The sequence below is a fragment of the Vicia villosa genome, linkage group LG2 (genome assembly GCF_029867415.1).
Source record: "Vicia villosa cultivar HV-30 ecotype Madison, WI linkage group LG2, Vvil1.0, whole genome shotgun sequence".
Lineage (NCBI taxonomy): Eukaryota > Viridiplantae > Streptophyta > Magnoliopsida > Fabales > Fabaceae > Vicia > Vicia villosa.
In genome coordinates, this window is record NC_081181.1 from 29,138,678 (window position 1) to 29,162,683 (window position 24,006).

Consider the following 24,006-nt stretch of genomic DNA (forward strand, 5'->3'; position numbering starts at 1 on the left):
AATTCAGAGAATTAACAATCTCCCCCTTTGGCTTATTTTGGCTAAAACTATATATACAAATATAACTACATTTAAACCCAAATAATAAATACATTTAAACCTAAATAGCAGCAAGACATAAACTACAACCATAAGAAGTAGTAGATTTTAGTCTTCATCTTTATAAGTCTTCTCATCAATAGCATATGATTCTTATTTAATCTTCACTATCTTCATATAAGTTCTCTCCCCCTTTTTAGCCATAATATGGCCAAGCCAACCTTAGAAGGAACAGTTAGGTATGATTTATATGTCGCAACATCTTGTTCGAAATTTTCAAAACATTTCCATTTCCGCACATCAGACATAACTATCACAGAAATTAACTTCAGGATAAGAGAGAAACCTAAAGACATAGTGGCGTATACTCCTTATAGTAATAACCTCATGAGGATTACATTCGGAGTACATGAAAAGAAGGTTGGAAAATACTCCCCCTTAACACAACAATCTCTATTGACTACTAAGTCAAGGATGTGATTCTCAGAGACACACGGGAACCCTTTAGCAGTATACACAACTCAACTTGAGCTATCATGTTTTAGGCATAAGAGTGCAGCCCGCAACTCCGAATAACTCAGAACACAGGTCATAATTGTGTTCAAAACTTAGATCACAAGTCACAAAGAAGAAAGATACCATCTGAATAGGACATTCTATTCTATTACTTTATGATTCTGATACAAACCGTAACTTCAGACTCCAATGCTTCTCACAAATTTCCTCTCCCAATTTTAACAAAGACTGATATTGAAAGCCCTTACAAAACTAGACCCAAGAGGTACTTCACGCATACCTGACTAAATGACCTATTGGTTGGTTAGGCACTAAGCAATTATAATATGCAGAAGGAGATGGAATTACATCAATATATCCACCTGGAGGCATAGGAACTAACGATGGTCTTGGTCTTAGTCAACACAAATTGGTATTTTAGGAAAATACCCGAATTCAAACATTCCTTTCCAAGACTACCATTTATTGCCTTTTCTGGTTAAGGACTGATTCTTCTGAAAGAACTCAATTACCAATAGTAGGCCATGCACAATCACATTCATATCCTTCTGAATGTACACTATCTTATCTTCCAAAACATTTCCTTGCTGGTCTCAAGTAAAATGTGTCCTCAAACATGTCTTAACATCCCGTCAGACATTTCCTCAACATGCTTTGTCAACACATTCTTCGATATACTCCTCTTTACTAGGCTTAGGAGCACAGACCAAGATATCAATACACCACATGTGAAATACCAAAAAAAATGCACTCGGTCCTATCAACCACTGCAGAAAAGTAACTTTTTACATGCATAACCAAACCTGTCTCTTGCAATAGACACAATTAGCTTCACCTGGCTAGGATCAACCATGTCCTGTCAAAAATAACAATAACTTCATAATGTCAAAACATGTTGTCTGACATTATTACCTTATATAATCTTCACAAGTTTAAACAGAACTTTGGCTACGCAATACATGTACCATTGCAGCAACAATCTACAGATACTTACATGACTCTTCTTGTCATGTATAACCAATACTCTAACTGAAGATGAAAGCATGAGCACTACTAGAAGGCATATGAAAGTCTTCATTCTTTCATAGTGATAAATCATCTTCACACATACCTTATGTACCGACTCCCTCAGTAGAGTCACTAACAAGTGTTAGAACAAGAATTGTTCTGATCAATATTCTTAGTTTTGATGATAACAATGTATATGAATTTTGCTTAAGACAATGTGGTACTCTAATCCTATGCATTTTCCATTTCAGGAAATATATAAAGAGTATGCACAATTCAGCGCAAGAAGCACTGACTTAGAAGGTTCAAGTATGCAACATCAGAACATGCTCTCGCAAGACATCATAAGATGGTCAAGCAGAATCAGAACATGGTCTATTGAAGCATTAGAAGAACTTGAGATCAGAAGCAGAAGCACTGAAGTTCTTATGGTATCACGCTAGAAGCATTTCAAAGTCAGAAGACAAGAAGACGCTCTGCACCAAGCTGTTTGACTCTGATAAATTCAAATGTTGTATCAATAAACATCAGATCAGAAACAAGTACAAGATGGCAGGCTACGCTGACTGACAAAAGGAACGTTAGAAGCTATTAAAGGCAAAGTCAGTTAAAGCAGGAAAAGCAAGGCTCGAGGTAGTTGACAAAAGAGTGAAACATTAAATGCAATGTTGTACGGATCATGCAACACATTAAATGTCCCAACGGTCATCTTCTCAAAACGCCTATAAATAGAAGTTCTGATGAGAAGCTGAAGACGAACTCTTTGCGCAAAAATACCGAAACACTGTCAAATTCAAAATCTCTCAAACTTCATCTTCAACCTCACTTCATTGTAATATCTTAGTGCGATTTAAGCTTAGAACTTAAGAGAAATATCACAGTTGTGATTATAACTTATTAAGAAGCATTGTAATACTCTTGTAAGAATTTGTTTACATTAATTTGTAAAAGGTTCCTAGAGTGATCAAGGTGTGATCAGAATACTCTAGAAGACTTAGAGGGTGTCTAAGTGGAAAACCATTGTAATCAAGGTTGATTAGTGGATTAAATCCTCAGGTGAGGTAAATCACTCTAAGGGGGTGGACTGGAGTAGTTTCGTTAACAACGAACCAGGATAAAAATCATTGTGCAATTGTTTTTATCTTAAGAGTTTTTAAAGCCACACTTCATACAATTTCCCTTGCTACCCCTATCTTCTAACATATGAACAAAAGCTTCCTGCACATCAACAAGCCTACTGCCCTCCGCTACTACTAGAACACTAAAGGATTCATTCACCGAAGAGGTTTCAATCGATTTGGGCACAACACAGGCATCGGAGTACACCTATTCACAACCTTCAACAACATTACTAGACAATAAAGAAATTGTACCCTTGGAATCATTTGCCAACAAAATGGCCTCATCAAAAACCCCTTCAACTGATTCAAGACAAACCTTCTCCTTTCCTGAATTCGTTTCTGCAATAAAACCCCTTGTTACAAAGGCTGCAACATCAAGATGAACCAGATCCAGTTTAGAAAATCCTCGACCGCCCGAAACCTTGGTGGTATCCACGCCTCCAGATTCAGAACCAAAACTCCCATTCAAATTCCCCCTTTCTTCTTCAAAATCATCCCCCGAATCGCCCCAATTAGACTCAGAGAAGGCATTAGAAGGGCTCCGCCCTCTATCCCTATCCTTCACGACCCTCGCCTCCGAAGCACCAAAAAGATCTTCACGAAGAACTAAGACGAACTCCACCCTATTTATAACGGCAACCAATCGATCATACAACACAAAATTCAGGGGGACCCTCACACAAATTCTAGCAGCATCCATACTACCACCAGCCATAAAACACTCATCAATAGAGATAAAAGAACCCAAAATATTCCCAATCTTCTGGAAAAACTCAGAACACCAAACATGGCAAGGAATACTGAAAACCTGAACCCATAGCAGTCTATCAGATTCCACATCAGAAGGCCTCCAAGGTATAATAGATCTAAACTATTTCTTCCACCCTTCCATTCCTTCCGAAATTAGTTCATTTATCATCCCTTCCTCTGTTTCCTCTAAGATACAGAAAATTGGGCCTAACGGGAAAACATTGATAGCAAAATAACCCTTTGCCTAAAGAAGCAATAGAATATGAAAGGACTCACCTGGAACCAAAACCTCTCTAACATAAGCCTTCTTCCATCTATCAGCCACGACTGGTTCAGAATCAAACATAATCTTCATAACAGAAGCCTCAAAAAGAACCTTTTTGCCCTCAAGAACAACTTTTGCGAGAGATTTCTCCCCCGTCGTGTACCTCTTCACTCCCGCTCTGTTTACGGTGATTTCCGGTAAATAACCGCTAGTCTTCCAAACTATAATAAATATGATTTGGTTACTCGCAAGATCGACTAGATTGATCCTATGACATAGTCAAATAGGTTGTTATTCATGATGGTTCGAATTATGTCTATGATTGGTGTGTCTTGAAATAAGAAATAATCAAAGAAATAAAGATTAGCAATCACCTTGTTATACATTAGCGAAGGGTAAGTTAAAAATTAAATCTAAGACAAAATTGTAAAAGTGTAGGAATCTTAAAGTGCAGAAAAGTTAAATGCTTCGAAAGTTAAATAACATGAAAGTAAAGAGTGCAGGAATATAAATGACATGAAATAAATAAAATGCAGAAATATCGAGAGATACTTGAATAATAAGCGAAATACACATGTATTTAAATTGGTGTTGGTGTCATACGCACATTTCTAAGCGAACTCTTTCTCTTAACACTTGATACTTGAGTAATATGTGAGTGATTTGTACAAAATGAACACACGGAATCCTAACATTAAGACCCTTATTTATACTAGTTTCGACCCTAACGGTCCTACACTAATCTAATGCCACGTTGCCCATGAAAAATCCAGGGATACCATCTGTCTTCGTGCGGTTACATAAACCATTTCGAAATTCAAATCATCCCGCCTGAATTTCCTTTCGACGCGTGGCAACATAATCAGAATCGAGAATGCCGCGAAACATACTAAGCTTCAGTACTTCGCATATTTCAAAAATGTTTAAGTCCCAAAGACCATTCTTTCCGAATTTAGCTTCAACGCTCACTATCTTTTGTTCCAACTTAAACATCATTCTCGAAGTATGGCCATCAGTAGCCATTTTTATCTTCAAAGATGATCATCAGTAAACATCTTCTTTTAAATTCCAACTCTTCGAAGAACATTCTTCTCGAACGAAATCTTCAGCTAACAAATTGCCCTCAATAAATGCCTGTTTCGAAAAACAAGAGAAATAGGCGTTTCTTGCTGTAACAAGATTTCGTTTTGGAGTTCCAAGACCATTGACTGACGTCATAATTATTTATGACTCTGTTTCCAAAGCGTCTTGTCATTTTCAAAGATGTCTACTCATAACTTACATTCCCACGTTCTGGTCTTACTTCATGATCATTACTCCTATATACTAGGAATGAAGCTAATAACTATTTGACCGCCGTTGGATGAAATCAACACCTGCCGCGTGTCTCTTGGTTTTTACCCAAAAGATTTGAAAGGGTTTCCGTTAAACCTTTAATTACTGGAACTCTCACCTTCATATATCTTTCACCTCTATTTCCTTATTCCTCCACAGAAAAGAACATTCCTGGTTATATTCAAACCCATTTCCAAAATCAAACTTACTCATGGCGTCTTCCTCAAACGTTCTTCAACCAACTTTGAAACTTCAACAATCTACATAGATGGGGAATAAAGAGTACATACCAAACCCAAATACTGCAGAAGTGCGCACCATTTACGCTTCTCAGGTAATCATTTCCTTTGAACTTTCTGGAAAAACTCATGCCTTCATGGGTCCTTTACCAGGAGAAACTAAATCCTCTCTGAATAAATTCTTTCCTGCTTATTATAAAACTAGGCCTTTAGTTAGTAACAATAAAATAGATGAAGATGGCTGTCCTATCTTAGCAGATCCTGATGATGCAGAAGATACCTCGACAGTAACCCCTTCAGCCCTAGAAAAAATTAGGTTAAACTATGTAAACAATTTTGTGAAAGTTTTTAGGTCAATTCCCTTAGCAAAAGACACTGAACTGTACTATGCCTGGCTATCAAGAGTAGAAAACACAAAGCTTCTTTCTGGAAACAACGGGGCATTTACGATTTAATCTAACTGTCCAAGACTGGTTTAGAATACAACCAAACCATGTTAGTTGCGTCAGTTCATTTCTGGGATGCTTCCCATAACACTTTCCATCTTCCATGTGGAATGATCACCCCCACTCTTTTCGACATAGCTGCTATCACGGGGCTTCGACCAACCGGAGAAACCTTCTACCCCAACGTCATGGATACTGATACTATTAACTTTAACGAAGCAACTGTTACTTACACTGCGTTCATTCAACAATATCATGACGAAAACAATGAGGTAGTCTCAGACGAAGAGCATATTGCTTTCTTAGCCTTATGGCTCTCGAGATGCGTCTTCTGTTCTAGGTCCATACAAGTAGCAAAAAGGTATCTTTGTATGGCCAATCAACTACATGCTGGAACAAAAATAAGCCTGAGCCAGTTAATTCTAGGGTTTCTCTATGAGAACCTAGGTGAAGCAACAGACCTTATTAAGAATTATAAAGCAGGTTCTTTGCTTTTCGCTGGTCCCTACTGGCTACTATAACTGTGGCTCAATGCTTCTTTCGAGGCTCAACTCCCATTTCGAGGTGTTGTGAACGAAGAAGATCCAAACATTAAAAATCGAACTGTAGAAGGAACCAGGTTGGCTTTGCTAACCCCAAAAGAAGAGACTGGGAAGTTTCGCGAACATTTTTTAGCATATGTCATGATGTTTGCTCAGTGTTATCAATTCAGCCCTTCGATGACTCCATTCGTAAACAGGACAGTGGGTCCTGAATGGTTCACTCGAAAGTTTCCAACAATATCTCAGGATCAAGAGGCTGAATTCATGATTATTTGGGAAGCTTTCCTTACCCCAAGGTTATTCTATCACCGCCTTCGCCCCTCCAAAAGCCAATGTGTTCTCCACTGCTACCAACCAAATCTGGTATCGAGACAATTTGGATTGGTTCAAGTAAAACCCAAATGTCTGTATGAGAAAAGGAACCATATGTGTTTACACATTTTACATCTAACTGAAGAAGAATGCGAGTCAAAAATTGCCAGATACGCTGGTGTGGCCAATCTTTCACCTATTCCTTTCGAACCCGCCTTTTATTCTACTTCGGATTTCCAACAATGTTGGACGGACTATTACACCATGCAAATCTTCGACGCTGGGAGTCTTACTCGCGAACTAACTAAAGCTTTTGCTGATGTGCAGGAAAAATTTCACAAAGGTACTTCGACTCATATTAAAGAAATACAAGCCTTTCAAAAATTCTTTGAAACCATTTACAGGCCTGATGATCTTAGTCGGACCGTTCGTGAAGCTGCAGTTATCTTACGTGAAAAATCTTCTGTTAAACTGGATAAGTTGAAACTGCCCCCGTCTGTTTGACCAGAACTGCATTATGAAGTGGCTTTCAAACTTAATCCTCCAAAATTCCCTCCACTGCCTAGCGCTGATTTTGGTGTGGCTTTGCGCCCTCCTTTCCCAGACTGGTTCGTGTGTGGGAATGCCTTTAAAATTCTTCAAGAACAAACTAAAAAACGCGCTGAACGAGTGGTCCCGACTAAGCATACCCTGGATACTTTCAAAGAACATCTCCATATAGATCTTAAACATGTTCGTGTCTTGACTCCAATACCTGAAGGTTTGGGTTTAGACATTCTTTCGAATAGCTTTTCCTTTTCTACTGAAACACTGATCCCAATTTTACTTGCAGCCGTCACTCGAAAGAAAAAGATCAAAGAAATCCCTGCGCAAAAAGCTTTCGAAGTTTCGAAGAGCAACAAGCCCAGTGGGAGTGACTCTATCACTACTGACAAGAAACCCACCGTATATACATAGTTTATATTTCATTTGTATGCCCCATGAATCGTACTTACTTCACTCAATTTACATTTTCAGAGCCCGAAGCCTCCGACACATTCGAAACGAAAAGCTTCTCAAGTAGTCGTTTCAGACGATGACGACAAATCTCCACCTTGAACCAGACAAGCCCAAAAGAAAAGGCAGAAGGCCGTCACTCCTTCAGGAAAAGAAAAGGGATCTGGATCTTTGAAACTTACTTCACCGGGTGAAAAGATATCTTCTGAAGAATCACCTTTAAAAGGTGGTAGTAACGTTCTTGTTGTAGAGAGCCATAACTCGAGTCCAGATAACATTCCAACCAAGGTATTTGGATTTCTCAACATAATCATCCTTATCAAATTAAATTTAGACAATTAAGTTAACCTCTTACCTTATGATTGTAGGATGATGCTGGCACAGCCACTTCTGACCTCAAAGCCTTCACCCTCACTATTGACCTTGATAACCTCCAAGGTAAATGCATATTCTTTCTTACGACACAGAGGTTTCTTGCAACCTTCCCACCATAATATGTTCTAATTACTTCATGCAGACAAATCTCATGCACTTTCACCAGTGGTCGAAGACGCTCAACCTCTTGCGACTATCATCCCTAGTACAGTAATCGAAGAAAGCCATTCAAATAATGATTCTCCACCTACCCACAAGAGTGAAAAAGCAGATCGACAATGTTCAGGTAGTAACAATGCAGCTGGTCATCCAACTGGTAGTGAGGATACTGTATCTGAACAAGATGCTATGGAAAAAACCTTCAAGCTAGCCATAGTAGTTCCTCATGAAACTACACCCTTTGGGACCATAGTTTCTCCTGAAACTACTTCGACGCCTGCCCCAGCAAAGCCCACTCCTTCAGAATTGGAGCAACTTAAGAAAACTGATCCTCTCAGCTTCCTCAAGGCTATGATGAATACTGATAACATTTCGCCTTCTGAGCTCGAAACTTCTCCAGCTTTTCAGACAGAATCTGGTAACAAAGAGGATACTTCTGGCCTTCTTCATCAGATAAAGGAAAAGTTCTTCAAAACCAACCTTGTCGAAATTCTCAGTAAGGATCCTACCAAAGGTCATAGCTTGAATCAACTTCTGAAAAAGGTGGATCTATTTCTGGTTTCAAAAGAAGTCTCAGAGGTGATTGTTTTGCTGGGTTCTATGATCGAACAACTTCAGTCAAAAATTCTTCGACGTCGCAATGTTGATGAACAACTTACTACAAAGGTGACTTCTCATAGTTCATCTTGGAAAGCCGCTACTGATACGTCGAAGAAAGGTGACGCTCTCAAGCTTAAACGCTCAGAGAAACAAAAAGAGTGTGACGAATGTGAGCAGAATATCCAATCTTGGAAGCAGAAAATTGTTAAGCTTGAAGAGAATATAAAAGAGGCTGAATCTCGTAAGGCAAAAATTCAACAGTCCAGTGAGCAGGAAATGACTGAAGTTGCACGTTTAGGAATCCAGCATTTCGAAGCTGCACAAAAACTAGTACCCGAAATTGAATAACTAAAGAAACAACGGGCCTTGATTGAACTTCGCATGTCTTCCTGGGAGGTTCAGTATTCGAAGATAAAAGACACTCTTCCTAGAGACTTTATTTAGTCATTTCGAACTTTGTAATCCCTTTTTGTAATACGCATTGATTTTGTCTTGTAATCGAATTCCACCAGGAACATATATATGTGCAACTTTTTGTTTGCCAATTTACACACTCTACTCCATTTCTCATTGATCATGAGTAACATTCTAGCAATTCTTCAAATCTTGCCAAAATATATTTTATTGTCACAGTAATTTTAATAAATGCAAGCACGTGACCTGACTATCCTTCGCACTCCTTTTAGTCTAGACTTGACGTTTCTACTCCCTTAGCTGTAACCATCATTAAGTGAGGACGTCACTTTCTTCAAAACGTCTCTTTAAGACGTGCGTGCACCAGTTTTTTATGATTACATCTCAACTTCTCAGGGCGAGAAACGGCGGAAGCCATAACTTCTCTTTGGAATACCAAACGCAGTCTAATCAATCATTAAAATTGAACCGTTCCTTTATTGCCCCAGGTCTATATAAAGGATTAACATTACACTTCTTCCTTCACACTTGCTTCAAACTTTTGCTCAAGACTTTGTTTCTCTTCCTCCGTTTTCTCAAAACACAGAGTCTAAAAGAAAAACCTTTTCAACCTTTTTCTTCTCCACATGGCGCAACTTCTTACCTACAATAACATTAGAGCTTGCATAAAAAAGGAGTTCAAACTCTCTGAAGAAGAGTTTGATGAAAACTTCATAAGCATCAGTGCTCTTTTTGCCAATCAAGAACTCAATTTCTATTATGAAATCCTAGAGGGACCTGTTTATCCCAATATGCTAGCAGATTTTTGGATGTTTGCGTCTCTACGCATAGATCCAGAGGGCAGAACTACTATAGTTTCTGAGGTTCGACATGCCCATATCAGAATCACTCCTTCCACCATCTCTAACTTGATGAGATGTAACAACTCTGGTGAGACCTTTGATGACAACAACTTCAACATGACGACTCATCTTCTGTTGAGGACTCTTATGGACAACGATCCTTACAGCGCCAAAGTCATCAGGGTTTGGCATCAACTGCTCGTGGGTAACTTTCATCCACGAAACCATGATCAAAACAACATCATGGTGGAGGATTTGGAATTTATCCTCTGTGCCCTTCGTGGGAAGAAAATCAACATCCCTTTAATGACTTTCAAAGGGCTTGTCGAAGCCGTCTCTATGGCTGCTGCCCGTCAAGGGGTTGTAACCTGTCTTCCATATGGAAGGCTCTTATCTTACATATTCCTTAAAAAGGGAATAGTAAGGAGGATGCGCAACTCCGGATCCATGAACATGTTTGAGGCAGAGAGTTTGCCCCTGTTGCCTCTAGAAGGCTTAGACCAAAGGATCAACTAGAAGGTGGTTTGGTTTAGGTTTTTATTTGTTTTAGTATTTTGTAACCCTCAATGTTCTGGAAACCAACCCTCCTGTAATGAATGTACTCTCTTACTATTAATGGAAGATGTTTTGAAGTTTCTTTGTCTTCTTCTTTTATTTGCCATACATGTTTGTTTGAACCCAAAGCCATTTTGGTGTTAGTTCAACCATTTTGGCCTACGTAGTATACCTCAATATCTACGTTTTTGCAATCTTTACTTCATGCATGCTTGGTTTGTATCTCTTCAAATACTTCCCGTTTACTCTTAAAATCCTGCGTTCTTCTGCTAACTCTTCTATCTCGTAAGCGCTATTCGAGAATACTTTCAAGATTCGAAAGGGTCCCTCCTAGTGTGGAGACCATTTACCAAGTGTTTGATTCTTTCGATCTATAGGTAAAATAACTTTCCAAACTAAGTCATTATTGATAAAAGTTTTACCTTTCACATTTTTGTTGTATGCTCTGGACACTCTTTCTTTTTGTCTTTTTATCATCTCCAATGCTCGAAGTCTGTCTTCGTCCAGGTCTACTAATTCATTCATCATCAACTCCCAATACATGTTAGGAGGGATTTATGCCTGTCTTTGTATTCGAACTGACTGCAAATATATCTCAACTGGGAGTACTGCGTCATGTCCAAATGTCAATTGGAAAGGCGTAGTGTTTGTAGCTTCCTTTGGAGATGTTCGACAAGCTCAAAGCGCTTGGTCTAAGGTTTTGTGCCAACTCTTAAGCTTTTTTCCAACATGTTTCTTTATGAGACTGATTATTATTTTGTTTGCTGCTTCGACTTGTCCATTTGCCTGAGCATAGTAAGGTGTAGAAGTGAACAACTTGAAACCCATTTCTTTGGCGAAGTCTTGCATTTTCCGCCCAGTGAACACTGATCCTTGATCTGTGGTTATACTTTCTGGGATTCTAAATCTGTATATGATGTGTTTCTGAATAAACTCGATCACAGCCTCTTGGTCCACCTTCACCAGCGGTATAGCTTCGACCCATTTTGTGAAGTAGTCTATTCCTACTAGTATGTATCTTTGACCCTTAGAGGATTTAGGGTGTATTTCTCCAATCAGATCCAATGCCCAACCTCCGAAAGGCCAAGGCTTTATTATTGAACTTAACTCATTCGCTGGAGCGTGTTGAATACCTGCATGCTCTTGGCATTCTTGACACCCTTTTGCGAATTCTATGCAGTCTTTTAACATAGAAGGCCAATACATTCCATATCGAAATAGAAGCCATTTCATTTTGTGCCCTGCTTGATGTGCCCCAAATGCTCCACTGTGTACATTTGAGAGAGCCAAATATGCTTCTGCTTCGCCCAAGCATTTTAACAAGACCCCTTCAGGGTTTTATTTTGAACAATTCGTTCCCCATCAGGAAATATGATAAAGCTCTAGACTTCACCTTTCTATCTGTGTCTATCGAAGGATCTCTTAGATAGTTCACAATTGGACTCCTCCAATCTGTGTCTGCTAAGGAGTCTATATTTAACACTTCGAATTCTTCTTTGCTGGCAAAGCCTAATTGTGAATTCTCCAGGTCACTTGGGGAAAGTTTGGTAGCCATTGCTTTTCCTCTTACTTCGATCAGTTCTTCTAATTTTTCTTTCGATACCTTGTATCCTGAGGCTAACTGTGCCAGATCATTTGCTTCTTTATTCTTGGTCCTCGAAACGTGATTTAACTCCACATTTTCAATTTTTTTAAGCAGCCTATTTGCTATGACAAAGTACATGATCAAGTTTTCTTTGATGCATGTGTACTCCTTTGTTAGTTGCTTAATCCCTAGTTCGGAGTCTCCTTTAATTTCGACTCTGGTTGCCCCCAATTCTAACAAAGCTTCAAGTCCAGCAATCAGTGCTTCATATTCAGCTTAGTTGTTGGAGCATAGGGTACCTTCAATCTTGTACTTGAGCTTTGTTGGAATTCCATCAGGAGAAATTATCAATATTCCAACGCCAGTTCCCTCTCTATGAGTCGAACCATCGAAGTATAGCTTCCAAGGCATCAAGTCTACATATTGTTGATGTTTCTCGACCACTGCATGGTCAGCAATGAAATCTGATACAATCTGACCTTTCATTGCCTTAAGAGGTTGAAATATCAGTGAGTACTCAGTGAGGGCTAAAGCCCATTTGCCAATACGACTATGCAATATTGGCTTTGATAGCATATGTTTGATAACATCACAATGGGACGAAACATAAACATCAACTGGCTTTATATAATACTTAAGTTTGATACAAGAGAAATATAAACAAAGGCAGAGTTTTTCTATTGCGCTATACCTAGTCTCTGCATCATTGAGTACCCTACTTAAATAATAAATGGCTCTTTCGATGCCATTTTCATCTTCTTGTGCTAACATACTGCCTATTGTATTATCTGAAGATGAAATATACAGGCGCATGTGCTTCTTCCCATTTGGGGGAGACAAGATTGGTGGATGGATCAAGTATTGCTTGATTTTATCAAAAGCTTCTTGATGTTCAGCACGCCATTCGAACTTTCATTCTCTGAGACGAAGTAGAGGGGAGAAAGCTTCCGTGCGTCCACTCAAATTAGAGATGAACCTTCTTAAGAAGTTTATCTTCCCCAGCAAGGACTGCAGTTCTTTCTTCGTGGATGGAGGCTTAGTTTCCATGATAGCCTTCGTTTTATTCTGGTTAATTTCTATTCCCTTTTTATGAACTACAAAGCGCAGGAAATCTCCAGCCTGCACAAAGAAAGCACATTTAAGGGGATTCATCTTTAAGCCATGTTTTATCATTCTTTCGAATGATTGGCTTAGATGATCGAGATGATCGTAATCTGAGACGGATTTCACAATGATGTCATCTATGTATACTTGCATGAATGTTTCTATAAAATCATGAACTATGGAGTTCATTACTCTCTGATAGGTTTCCCCAGCATTCTTAAAACCGAAAGGCATTACAACCCACTCATAGGTTCCTATTGCCCCTGGGCACGAAAAGTTGTTTTAGACACATCTTCTTCTGCGATGAAAATCTGATTATAACTAGAGTATCCATCCAACATACTTAGATATTCGAAGCCTGCGGCTGAAGCTACTAACATTTCTGCCACAGGCATGGGATATTCATCCTTAGGAGTTGCTGGATTTAGATCATGAAAATCTATGCATACTCTTAATGAACCATTCTTTTTAATAACTGGTACAATATTAGCAATCCACTCGACATACCTCGTGGTTCTGATGAACTTACATCGTAGGAGTCTTTCGACCTCTGCTTTGATCTTCGAATGGATTTCTGGTGCGAACCTTCTAGGAGTTTGCTTGATGGGCTTTTTTCCTTCCTTTATGGGCAGCTTTAATTAAACCAAATCGCGCCCTAAACCAGGCATTTCATCGTAATCCCATGCAAAGCAATCTTTGTTCTCCTTCAACAACGCGACAACTTTTGACTTCAGCGTTGGCGCCATTTTCGCACTGATGTATGTTACCCTCTTCTGATCTCCATCTCCGAGATTTACTTCTTCGAGTGGATCTTGGGCTAACATTTTGATATTTGCTCCCATTGGGTCTTTCTCGAAACCCAAAGGCTCTTCGTCGTATATTGCATCCAATCTTTGACTTATCTCTTCTCCTGAAATCTCTTCGACTCGAACTGGATCTTCAGGTAGTTGAGGGATCATATGTATCCCCAAATCTAGCGTTTCCTCTTTTTTTAGACCTGCATTAACCAACATGTTTGATAATTCGGCTTCGAGAGCCGTCTTTGTTTTATTCTTGGCTACATAAGCCGAAATCTTTTCGAAAAATGATGACTCAGACATCATCAACGTCGTCATGCCAGCCTGTTGGTCGTATTGTTGGATAATGCTCCATTGGTGCGGTATCTTCTGGGCCATCCATTATTTCCCTATTCCATTGGAAACCATTTGTGTGCAACGACAAGTAATACAATGCATTCTTGTTTAGGGTGTATATATCTTCCGCAGCATGGCAAGGTCCTATGTTTGCCAAGTTCCTATCGAAGTTAGTCTTATTAACCTGGTTAACTTCATCCATGTAGTAACTTTGATCTCCCTCAATATTCACTACTATGCCACCTTCTCTCCAAATGGTTAACCTTTGATGCATTGTCGAAAGCACAGCAGCAACCCCATGGATCCATTCCCTTCCAAGCAAGAGATTATAATTTTCTTTCGCCGGTATGACCATAAACATAGTTGGCCTTGTGACTGAACCCACCGTTAGATTTACTTGGACAACTCCCAAGGTTTTCCCTATTTTGCCTTCGTAGTTAGACAAAACCATGTTATGTGGCCTTATATCAGTATCAAACATACCAATTCTTTTCAGCATGTATTGGGGCATTAGGTTCACCGCTGCCCCTCCATCTACCAGGACTTTATTAATGCCAACGTTTTCAATCTTAGCCCTTATGTAGAGTGGTTTCAAATGGTTTCGCATACCTTCATCAGGCCTTTCGAAGAAGGCATTCTGCTCTTCAACTGCACCATTGTTCAGCACATAGTAACACACAGGTCTGTGTTTTGCTATCTTTTCGACGTCAGCCTCTTCACAATCTTCAACTTCAGTTTCTTGATTAAACACATGAGGGAGTACAGATACAACATTGCAGTTGAGGTTTATAGATGATACTCCATCAAAGTCAAAATCATATGTCATTCTATCATCTTCTTTCCAAAGGCTGGAATGCATATTCTCCTCTTCTTTCTCATTTTCAGAATCGAACAACTTGCGCTCCACCGGAGGTTTGCTTGTCCTTGCCCCATGCATTGGGATTTGATTGGTACTTGTTTCTCCAGCCTCCCTTGGTTTGAATTCCTTTTGGGCTTTCTTCATCCTCTGATGCCTTCTCCATTGGGATCTAGACATAGGATTTTTACCTTTGTAGTTTTCCAACTTGTACATCTCTCGATTGGAAGCCTGGAATTGCTTCCTATATGCCATTGCAGTTCTCCCTCCTTGGTCCCAACTTCGCCATTTGTTGGTTCTAGCACCAGCTTGCATCCATCTATCCCTGGGTATGTCTGCTAGAACTTTGAATGTGACCCTTCGAGCTCTAGGATGTGGGCTGTCAGGCCTTCTCGATGGGGTTCGGTTGTCGAACCCAAACAAGTTAGGACGAAGTCCCTGAGTCTCCCGGCCCATATAAAGATACACCCTTTTCGAATGATCCTGCTAGCAATTCGTCATAGACTGCACCACATTTAGGGCACAATGCAACTTCAGAATTGTCGTTGTGACACCTGACCAAGAAACCAACCAAGCTTTCTTCAGACCTTGGGTACACTTTCAACAGCAGGTTTCCTCCTCTCCAAGGTTGCTCTAATCTTTATCGCAAGGCCCTCTCGAAATTGGCCTGGACCCTCCGATTTGTCATAATTGAACATCTTGGGCACATCACCCTTTTTCCACCATTCTTTATATGACAATCCCAAAGATAATCTTTCAAACTGTTTCCTCTTGGCGGAATCTCAATGTTTCCTTTCTCCCTTATCAACCATTTTTCTAGTTCTTCGATTTCAGATAAAGGATGTCTAACATTGACCATGTTAACAACCGCCGGAGGAACTTCAGAAATTTGTATCTGCTGCAGCTTCATTGTGAGGTCTTCAGTGGCCTCACGTGTCTTTTCTTTCGGATTTTCAGTCATTTCAGCATCGAAGGATCCTTCAACATCAGCATTGGGGATCGATTGGCATTTAGGCTTTCAGTAGCCTGCTTTCCATCTGAAATTATCTTTGATTCAGCAGCATGAATTTCAGATACTTCCACCATGTTGACATCAAGTGGTTCACACGAGTTAGTATCATCCACGTTCAAAGGATCTGCGTCAACCTTCATAGGGTTCTTGCTTTTGTCAGCGAATTTCAAACGTCCATCCTTGATAGCATTCTAGATTAGATCCCTAAAAAGAAAACACTGTGAGGTTTTGTGGCCTAGAAAACCATGATATTTACAAAAGCCTCTCTTCTTCCGTTGTTCCAACGGAGGAATTTTAGAATTAGGAGGCACTATCATTTGGCCATCTTTCACTAGTAAATCAAATATTTCGTCACACTTAGTGACATCAAACATATAAGTTTTCTTGGGAAATCTATCACTTTTATCATTATCTATTGGATTTCTTCCATTAAAAGGGGTGAGTAATTTGCAAGCATAGGGTGGCGCTTCCTTTAACTCAGCAAGATCTATTTCGACCTCTTCCATGTCGTATGAGTCTTCGAAAGGTTCGCCATCAACTTCGTCTGCTTCGACGTATGCTACTCTTTCCTTCTTATAACTCTTACTTGCTCTGGCCTTTTCTGCTTTTAGCCGTTCGACTTGTCGAACCCTATCTGCCAATTGGGCCATATCTCTCAGGTATTGAGTATCCAATTTCTTTCGAATTGAATAATCTAGGCCACCTGCAGCCATTTCAACTAATTCATACTCTGGGACAGTCGTGAAGCATCTTGATTTCAGCAAACGGAACCTGTTTAAGTAATCGTCAATAGACTCTGTGAATTTCCTCTTGATGCTAGCCAATTCTTTCAAACTTATCTTGGTTTGACCCATGTAAAATTGTTCATGGAATAATCTCTCCAAGTGGGTCCATGCATCTATGGAATTTGGAGGTAAGGTAGTGAACCAGACAAACGCATTTTTTGTCAGCGAACTAGGGAAGTATTTAATCCTTAAATCCTCATTTCCTGCTAAATCTCCAGCTTCTGTCAGATACCTGGCAATATGTTCCATCGTTGATTCCAGCAGTGGTTGTACCAGACGGAGGAATCACGCCAGCAGTGGTTGCACCAGACGGAGGAATCACGCCAGCAGTGGTTGCACCAGGCGGAGGCACCGCATTTTGGATACGTTCTAGAATGGGGTCTCCTTCTTGATAAGAGGATCGGTTATTTCTCCGCTTGGGTTGTGGAACACCCATGAATTCTGCCATTCGATTCATTTGGGAAGATATTTTTTGAAAAGTTTCCACATTCTCTCGACTAGCACTAGAAATATTAATTGCTAATGGATTCAAGATTGACGATAATTCTCTGGCCAGGGTTCCTAACATATCGTGATTACTTACGTCCATCTCTTGTCGGAATGCTGCTTGATTGCTTGTGGTAAAATTGGGTATTTGGGCAGAGAAGCCAGTGTTTTGTGCGTTTCGACCTACTGAACCAACATTTGGCGAAAACGCTGTCGGATTCGTGGTATATGTGGGTACTGCCCCCCGTGTACCTGTCATGTATTGATTTGGCATGCCATATTGACTGTTTGTTCTCCATTCGAACGCGGATGATTCTGGGGTAAATAACTGATTTCCAGCATTTGTCGAGGCAAATTGCATTCCGCTAGCACTTGAAGATGGGGGCGCGGTAGTCGATATTGAAACTGGATTAGTCCCTGTCGTTGATGCATTATTTTCAGGTATAGCCTGGGAATTATCCATGGGTCTCGATCCAGTCGGACCCGGTATATCCCGCGCTCCTTGAGTAGAAGTCGAAACATGCGTGGAATTTGCCGCTCCCGTTCCTGACCCTTGTGGGGGATCCTAATCTCCCCCTGCACTAGCCGTAACGACCATTTTCTTGCTGTACCTTCATTTGGGAATCGGTTGTGCATTGTTTATTAATTTACCGTTCCTAAGATTCATACAAGGTCTTGATATTTTCTAGACAAAACAAAACAATCGATTAATAACAATCTGCTTGACACTGTCCCACTGGGCGTGCCAATTTGTTTACGGTGATTTCCGGTAAACAACCGCTAGTCTTCCAAACTATAATAAATATGATGTGGTTACTCGCAGGATCGACTAGATTGATCCTAGGACATAGTGAAATAGGTTGTTATTCATGATAGTTCGAATTATGTCTATGATTGGTGTGTCTTGAAATAAGAAATACTTAATCAAAGAAATAAAGATTAGCAATCACCTTGTTATACATGTGAATATAACATTAGCGAAGGGTAAGTTAAAAATAAAATCTAAGACAGAATTGTAAAAGTGCAGGAATCTTAAAGTGCAGAAAAGTTAAATGCTTCGAAAGTTAAATAACATGAAAGTAAAGAGTGCAGGAATATAAATGACATGAAATAAATAAAATGCAGAAATATCGAGAGATACTTGAATAAAAAGCGAAATACACATGTATTTAAATTGGTGTTGGTGTCATACGTGCATTTCTCAGCGAACTCTTTCTCTTAACACTTGATACTTGAGTAATATGTGAGTGATTTGTACAAAATGAACACACGGAATCCTAACATTAAGACCCTTATTTATACTAGTTTCGACCCTAACGGTCCTAGACTAATCTAATGCCACGTTGCCCATGAAAAATCCAGGGATGCCTTATGTCTTCGTGCGGTTACATAAACCATTTCGAAATTCAAATCATCCCGCCTAAATTTCCTTTCGACGCGTGGCAACATAATCGGAATCGAGAATGCCGCGAAACATACTAAGCTTCAGTACTTCGCATATTTCAAAAACGTTTAAGTCCCAAAGACCATTCTTTCCGAATTTAGCTTCAGCGCTCACTATCTTTTGTTCCAACTTAAACATCATTCTCGAAGCATGGCCATCAGTAGCCATTTTTATCTTCAAAGATGATCATCAGTAACCATCTTCTTTTAAATTCCAACTCTTCGAAGAACATTCTTCTCGAACGAAATCTTCAGCTAACACGCTCCAACCTCCCTATAGAACACCACTGCATCGTTGCTTCCATGAAAATTCTTCCCCTTCGCAATCGCTGAATCCCTTATCGCGCTGTTCCTCTCGAAATGAGGAATGTTGGCGTGAATCTTTCTGGCATAGAACATCACGTTGTCCAGCTTCACCCCCAACAGCCTCAGATCTTCCACCTCTGAAAACCTAGTGAATCTGAAGCGCTTACCCCACTTGTTTCTCTGCGGCGAAATCGACACCTCATGAACATTGCCAATACAACCAAAGACGTCAAAAATGTCAAATCCCCTGAACCTCTCCGGGAACTCAGAAGTTAAAAAAGAACACATCTCCTTCATCCCTTTCAAAGAACCACCGCCACGAGGGAAAAAGTCTCACCTAGCTGCCAAGTACCGAAACCTCCTTTCCACTTGCTTCCACTTCATCAATACGATCACAACACAACACTCAAAGAACGGAACAGAAAAGAAAACGTAGTCCACCGGCGCAATGCCGGTACACCTAGGGCCGAAGCAAGGCTTTCTCTCTCACGACTTTCTCTAAGTGCAGACTTTACAATACAACCAATTATGTTTAAAATACTGTAAAATATTTATTTACCAAAATTTAGAATTTTTTAAAATAAGAAGAATTAAATATGAATTTTTTAAATGTTAAAAGATAATGATAAAAGTAATGAAAATCTCGATTTAGAAATCAAATTATGACTTCATTTTTTTTCAACGAATTTTTTATAACGTTATAAACATGTATGTAAGATATTCATTCAAAAATACACAGGGCCTAAAACTACGTGCATAATAATTTTGTGGGATCAAAATATGTCATTTTTTTTATAAAGACCAAAAACAAAATTTGATAATTTATAAGGAGAAAAACATATTTAACCCTTTATTTTTTAAAGTTATTATTGTCATGTCAGTAACAGATCGTGTTTCAAGTGTATGTGCTTCATAGGTTTAGATATCTAAATAGTATTAGCTAAATATTTTGAATCTGTGCTATTTTAAGAGGTAAAGAAATAATAATGTTTATTAAATATGTTAATTAAGAAATAAATTATTTTATTATTTTAAATGATTACATTAAATTGATTTAGTACCAGATTCAATTTTGGTACCGATTAGAAGAGCAAAACTTTCTATAATAAAAAAAAACTAAGTTTTACCATTTTTTAAGAACAAATATCAATGATGAGAGAGAAAGACACTTCTTTCCTCTCCCTTCTCTCTTAATTTTCTTCGTGTGCTTCATCGGAACCTTTCTCGGAGCCGGCAGTATGGAATGGAGGAATGCTCAGAGGAAAGTTTTTCGTGGTCTTCAAAAGAGGTGGGACTGCTTCCCTTTCAACGGAGGAAGGACGGTGGGGGATATGGAGAGTCTGGTGTCCATCTTCTTTTCTGATATTCCAAACAGAATCAATGCTAAAGGGATTTTTGAACTTTTCGGTTGTCATGGGGAGGTGATTGAAGTGGTGATCCCTCCAAGGAAGAACAACATTGGGAAGAGATTCGGTTTTGCTCGCTTTGTGGGCGTGGAGGACGCAAGGCTTCTGGCGGTGCGGCTAGACAACATCGTTATTGACGGAAGGAAGATTCACGCGAATGTTCCTAGGTTCGAGAGGAGGTTCGAGGGGAATAGGAAGTTAGAAGTCAAGGGAAAGGAACTTTTGAGGAAGGTAGAGAGACCGGAAATCCACAGTTTTGTCCGGAAAGAACGCTCTTACGCGGAGGTGGTAACAAAGGAAATAGTAGCTTCAGAGGTGGATGCAACCCCTGCAATACCTTTGCTGAATTTCAACTCTAAGGAGGAAGATAAACAGAGACTAAGTAGGGCTTTTGTGGGAGTGGTCCAGGTTCCAGGTTCAGCTTACAACATTCAGACGCACTTCGAAGTTGAAGGAGTCTTTTCTGTCAAGGTCACCCCTATGGGGGCTAACCTTTGCTTGTTGGAGGATTTGGAGGAAGGTTTTATCAGGGAATTGATTGACGATGGGCAGACGTGGTGGAAGCAGTGGTTTAAAGAAATCAGGCCATGGACAGCAAATGATGTTGACAAGGAACGAGTGGTTTGGCTTCGTCTTTACGGGGTTCCATGTCACGCGTGGAATGCAGATTATTTCATCTCTTTGGCTAACTCTCTTGGCAATTTCATTTGCTTAGATGATAATACTGCAAGCAAACATTTTTTGGACACTGCGCGAGTTATGGTGAGGATTCGCGAGCCATTCTATTTTCCAGAGTGCGTAAAGGTGGATATTGATGGAGAGACATTCTGTCTAGAGGTAAGAGAGGACTCAGAGGGTCTTGTCCGTCCGGCGAAACCAAAGCTTGTCTCGGTGGAAACATCGGAAGATTCCAGTTCGGAGGGTGTGATGGCGAGCGTTGGGGGAGTTTTTGAGGATTGCGAAGACTTTCGATTCTCAGATGATGGTGCTTCCGATTGTCCTTCGTCTAAAGACCGCTGGGTTAGGGAACATAGGGATGAGGGGCTACGAGACAGCAAAAAGAAGGAGATCAATCTTATCACGGTAACTCAGGAAAAGGAGGCAGACATCGAGACCCTAAATTCTTTTGACAATGCTGTTAAAAAGGCTAAGGAAAGGAGTTCTGCCAACACACAGGAACTGCAACAGGTCTTTTGTGAAAAGGAAGTTAGCGTTTTTAAGGTTGGAGTGGATGATACGGCAATTGAATGTACCCAGGTCCATAAAGAAGTAGTTCCTGGTGGGACCAGCATTTTGAGGAGGATGGGAGGACGCGTGGCAGGAAAGAAGCGGTGCAAGAAAAGGACACGTTTTAAAAGTATTAACTCTCTTGTTGGGCTGAAAAAGAAGAATACTCTCAGGCCCACTTTTACTGAGGTTTGTTTGGAGGATAAAACCGTTGGTAGCTTTGGCCCATTTTCTTCGGCTCTCCCAGTTTGGTCGGATCCGATTACTCAGTTCTCTCTGGAGAGTATTTCCACTTCAATCCCTAAAGACACGTTTGTTAGGGAACCTTCTGCAGATTCAGATATTAGCAGATGTAACCGGAGGATCTCCGACTTTCTTTGTCATGGAGGAGGCAGCGAAAAATTAAAAATCTGTATCAACAAGCTTGGAGTGTCTGTTCCGCGGAAAGTGGAGGAGGAAATCCCGGAAAGTTTATGTTCGATTTCAAAGATGGGGGCGCAGGTGCAAGAGAATGTGCAATCATGATCATAGGGTCCTTTAACATTAGAGGGGGATGCAGCTTGGTTAAGCGAAGAAGAATCAATCAAATTATTAGTAAAGGAAAGGCAGATGTGTTTCTGATGCAGGAAACTAAGTTGAAATCGTGCTCTGACTCCACTGCGAAGAGCTTCTGGCGGAAAGCTGATGTCGATTATTCGGTGTCCGACTCAGAAGGTATGTCTGGAGGCTTGATTATTTTTGGAATTCTGCTAAAATGGAGGTTATTTGTAGTTTTAGGGGAACAGGTTACCTGGGAATTAAGGTGCGGTGGCAGGATAGTTATTTATACATTTGTAATGTTTACTCTTCGTGCGAGCTTTCTTTGAAGAGAGAGCTTTGGAGGAATCTCCTTGATCTAAAGGACAAAAACAGAGATGGAGATTGGATCATTGGCGGTGATTTCAACGCCGTGAAAAATAGAGGGGAAAGAAAGGGTTTGTCTGAAGGAGGAGGTAAGGTAGAATGGGAGGAATTTTCCAGCTTTATAAACGATTTAGGTTTGGAGGATGTTCCATGTATAGGCAAAAAATTCAGCTGGTTCAGCGGTGACGGCAAGTTGAGGAGTCGGTTAGATCGTTTCTTAATGTCTAGTAATATCATCAACCGGTGGGGGGTCGTTGGTCAAGAAATTGGTGAGAGAGACATATCGGATCATTGCCCTGTTTGGATTGTGGCGGACAAGTCGGATTGGGGTCCAAAACCTTTCAAGTTTAATAATGAGTGGTTCCAACACAAGGATTTCTTAGGTTATGTTGAGAGGGAATGGAGGTCTATGGAAGTGTATGGTCGTGGTGATTTTGTGTTGAAGGAGAAATTGAGTCGCCTTAAAAACAAATTACGATGGTGGAACATCAACGTTTTCGGGATGATTGATCTAAATTTGGAGGAGGGGGTCAAGGAGATAAATGATCTAGATAATCAAGGTTTAAATGTGGAGGTTGATCCGGAGGAAAGAAGGAGGGCAAATAGGAAGTTTTGAACAAACCTTAAAATTAGAGAGAACATGCTAATTCAAAAGGCGAAGCTAAGGTGGATAAATGATGGAGATGAGAATAGTAGGTATTTTCATGCGATCATGAAGTTGAGGATGAGACACAATTTCCTTGGTAATATTTACACGGATAGAGGGATCATCAATAAGGTGGAGGAGGTAAAAGAGGAAATTTTTGAACATTTCAAGTTAAAATTCAAGGAAAATGAGGAGCCTAAACCGGTCTTAGAGGGGGATGTTTTCAACAAACTTAGCATTGGTGAAATGAATAGTCTTGAACTACCTTTCGAGGAAAGTGAAATAAAGGAAGCGGTGTGGAGTTGCGAAGGGAGCAAGAGTCCGGGGCCGGATGGGTATTCAATGCTCTTCTATAAGAAGTGTTGGGATCTTCTAAAGTCGGATATTATGGCTTGCTTTAAGGAATTATTTTTGGGTTCCAAGTTGTCCAAATCTATAACCTCCTCGTTCTTGGCTTTGATTCCTAAGTCTAATAATCCGTTAGGCTTAGACGATTATAGGCCGATTTGTTTGGTGAGTAGTATTCACAAGATAATATCTAAAGTGTTAACAGGAAGAATTAAGAAGGTCATTGGTAAGGTGGTCTCTAGTAGTCAAAGT

General features: G+C 40.0%; 1 protein-coding gene across 1 annotated transcript; it reads left to right on the forward strand.

Annotated features, from left to right (window-relative positions):
• The first annotated feature begins 22,611 nt into the window (after nucleotides 1–22,611).
• LOC131648765 (uncharacterized) lies at nucleotides 22,612–23,376 on the forward strand. Its single transcript, XM_058918494.1, has one exon. The coding sequence runs from the start codon at nucleotides 22,612–22,614 to the stop codon at nucleotides 23,374–23,376; it is 765 nt and encodes a 254-aa protein (XP_058774477.1).
• Nucleotides 23,377–24,006: the final 630 nt, after the last annotated feature.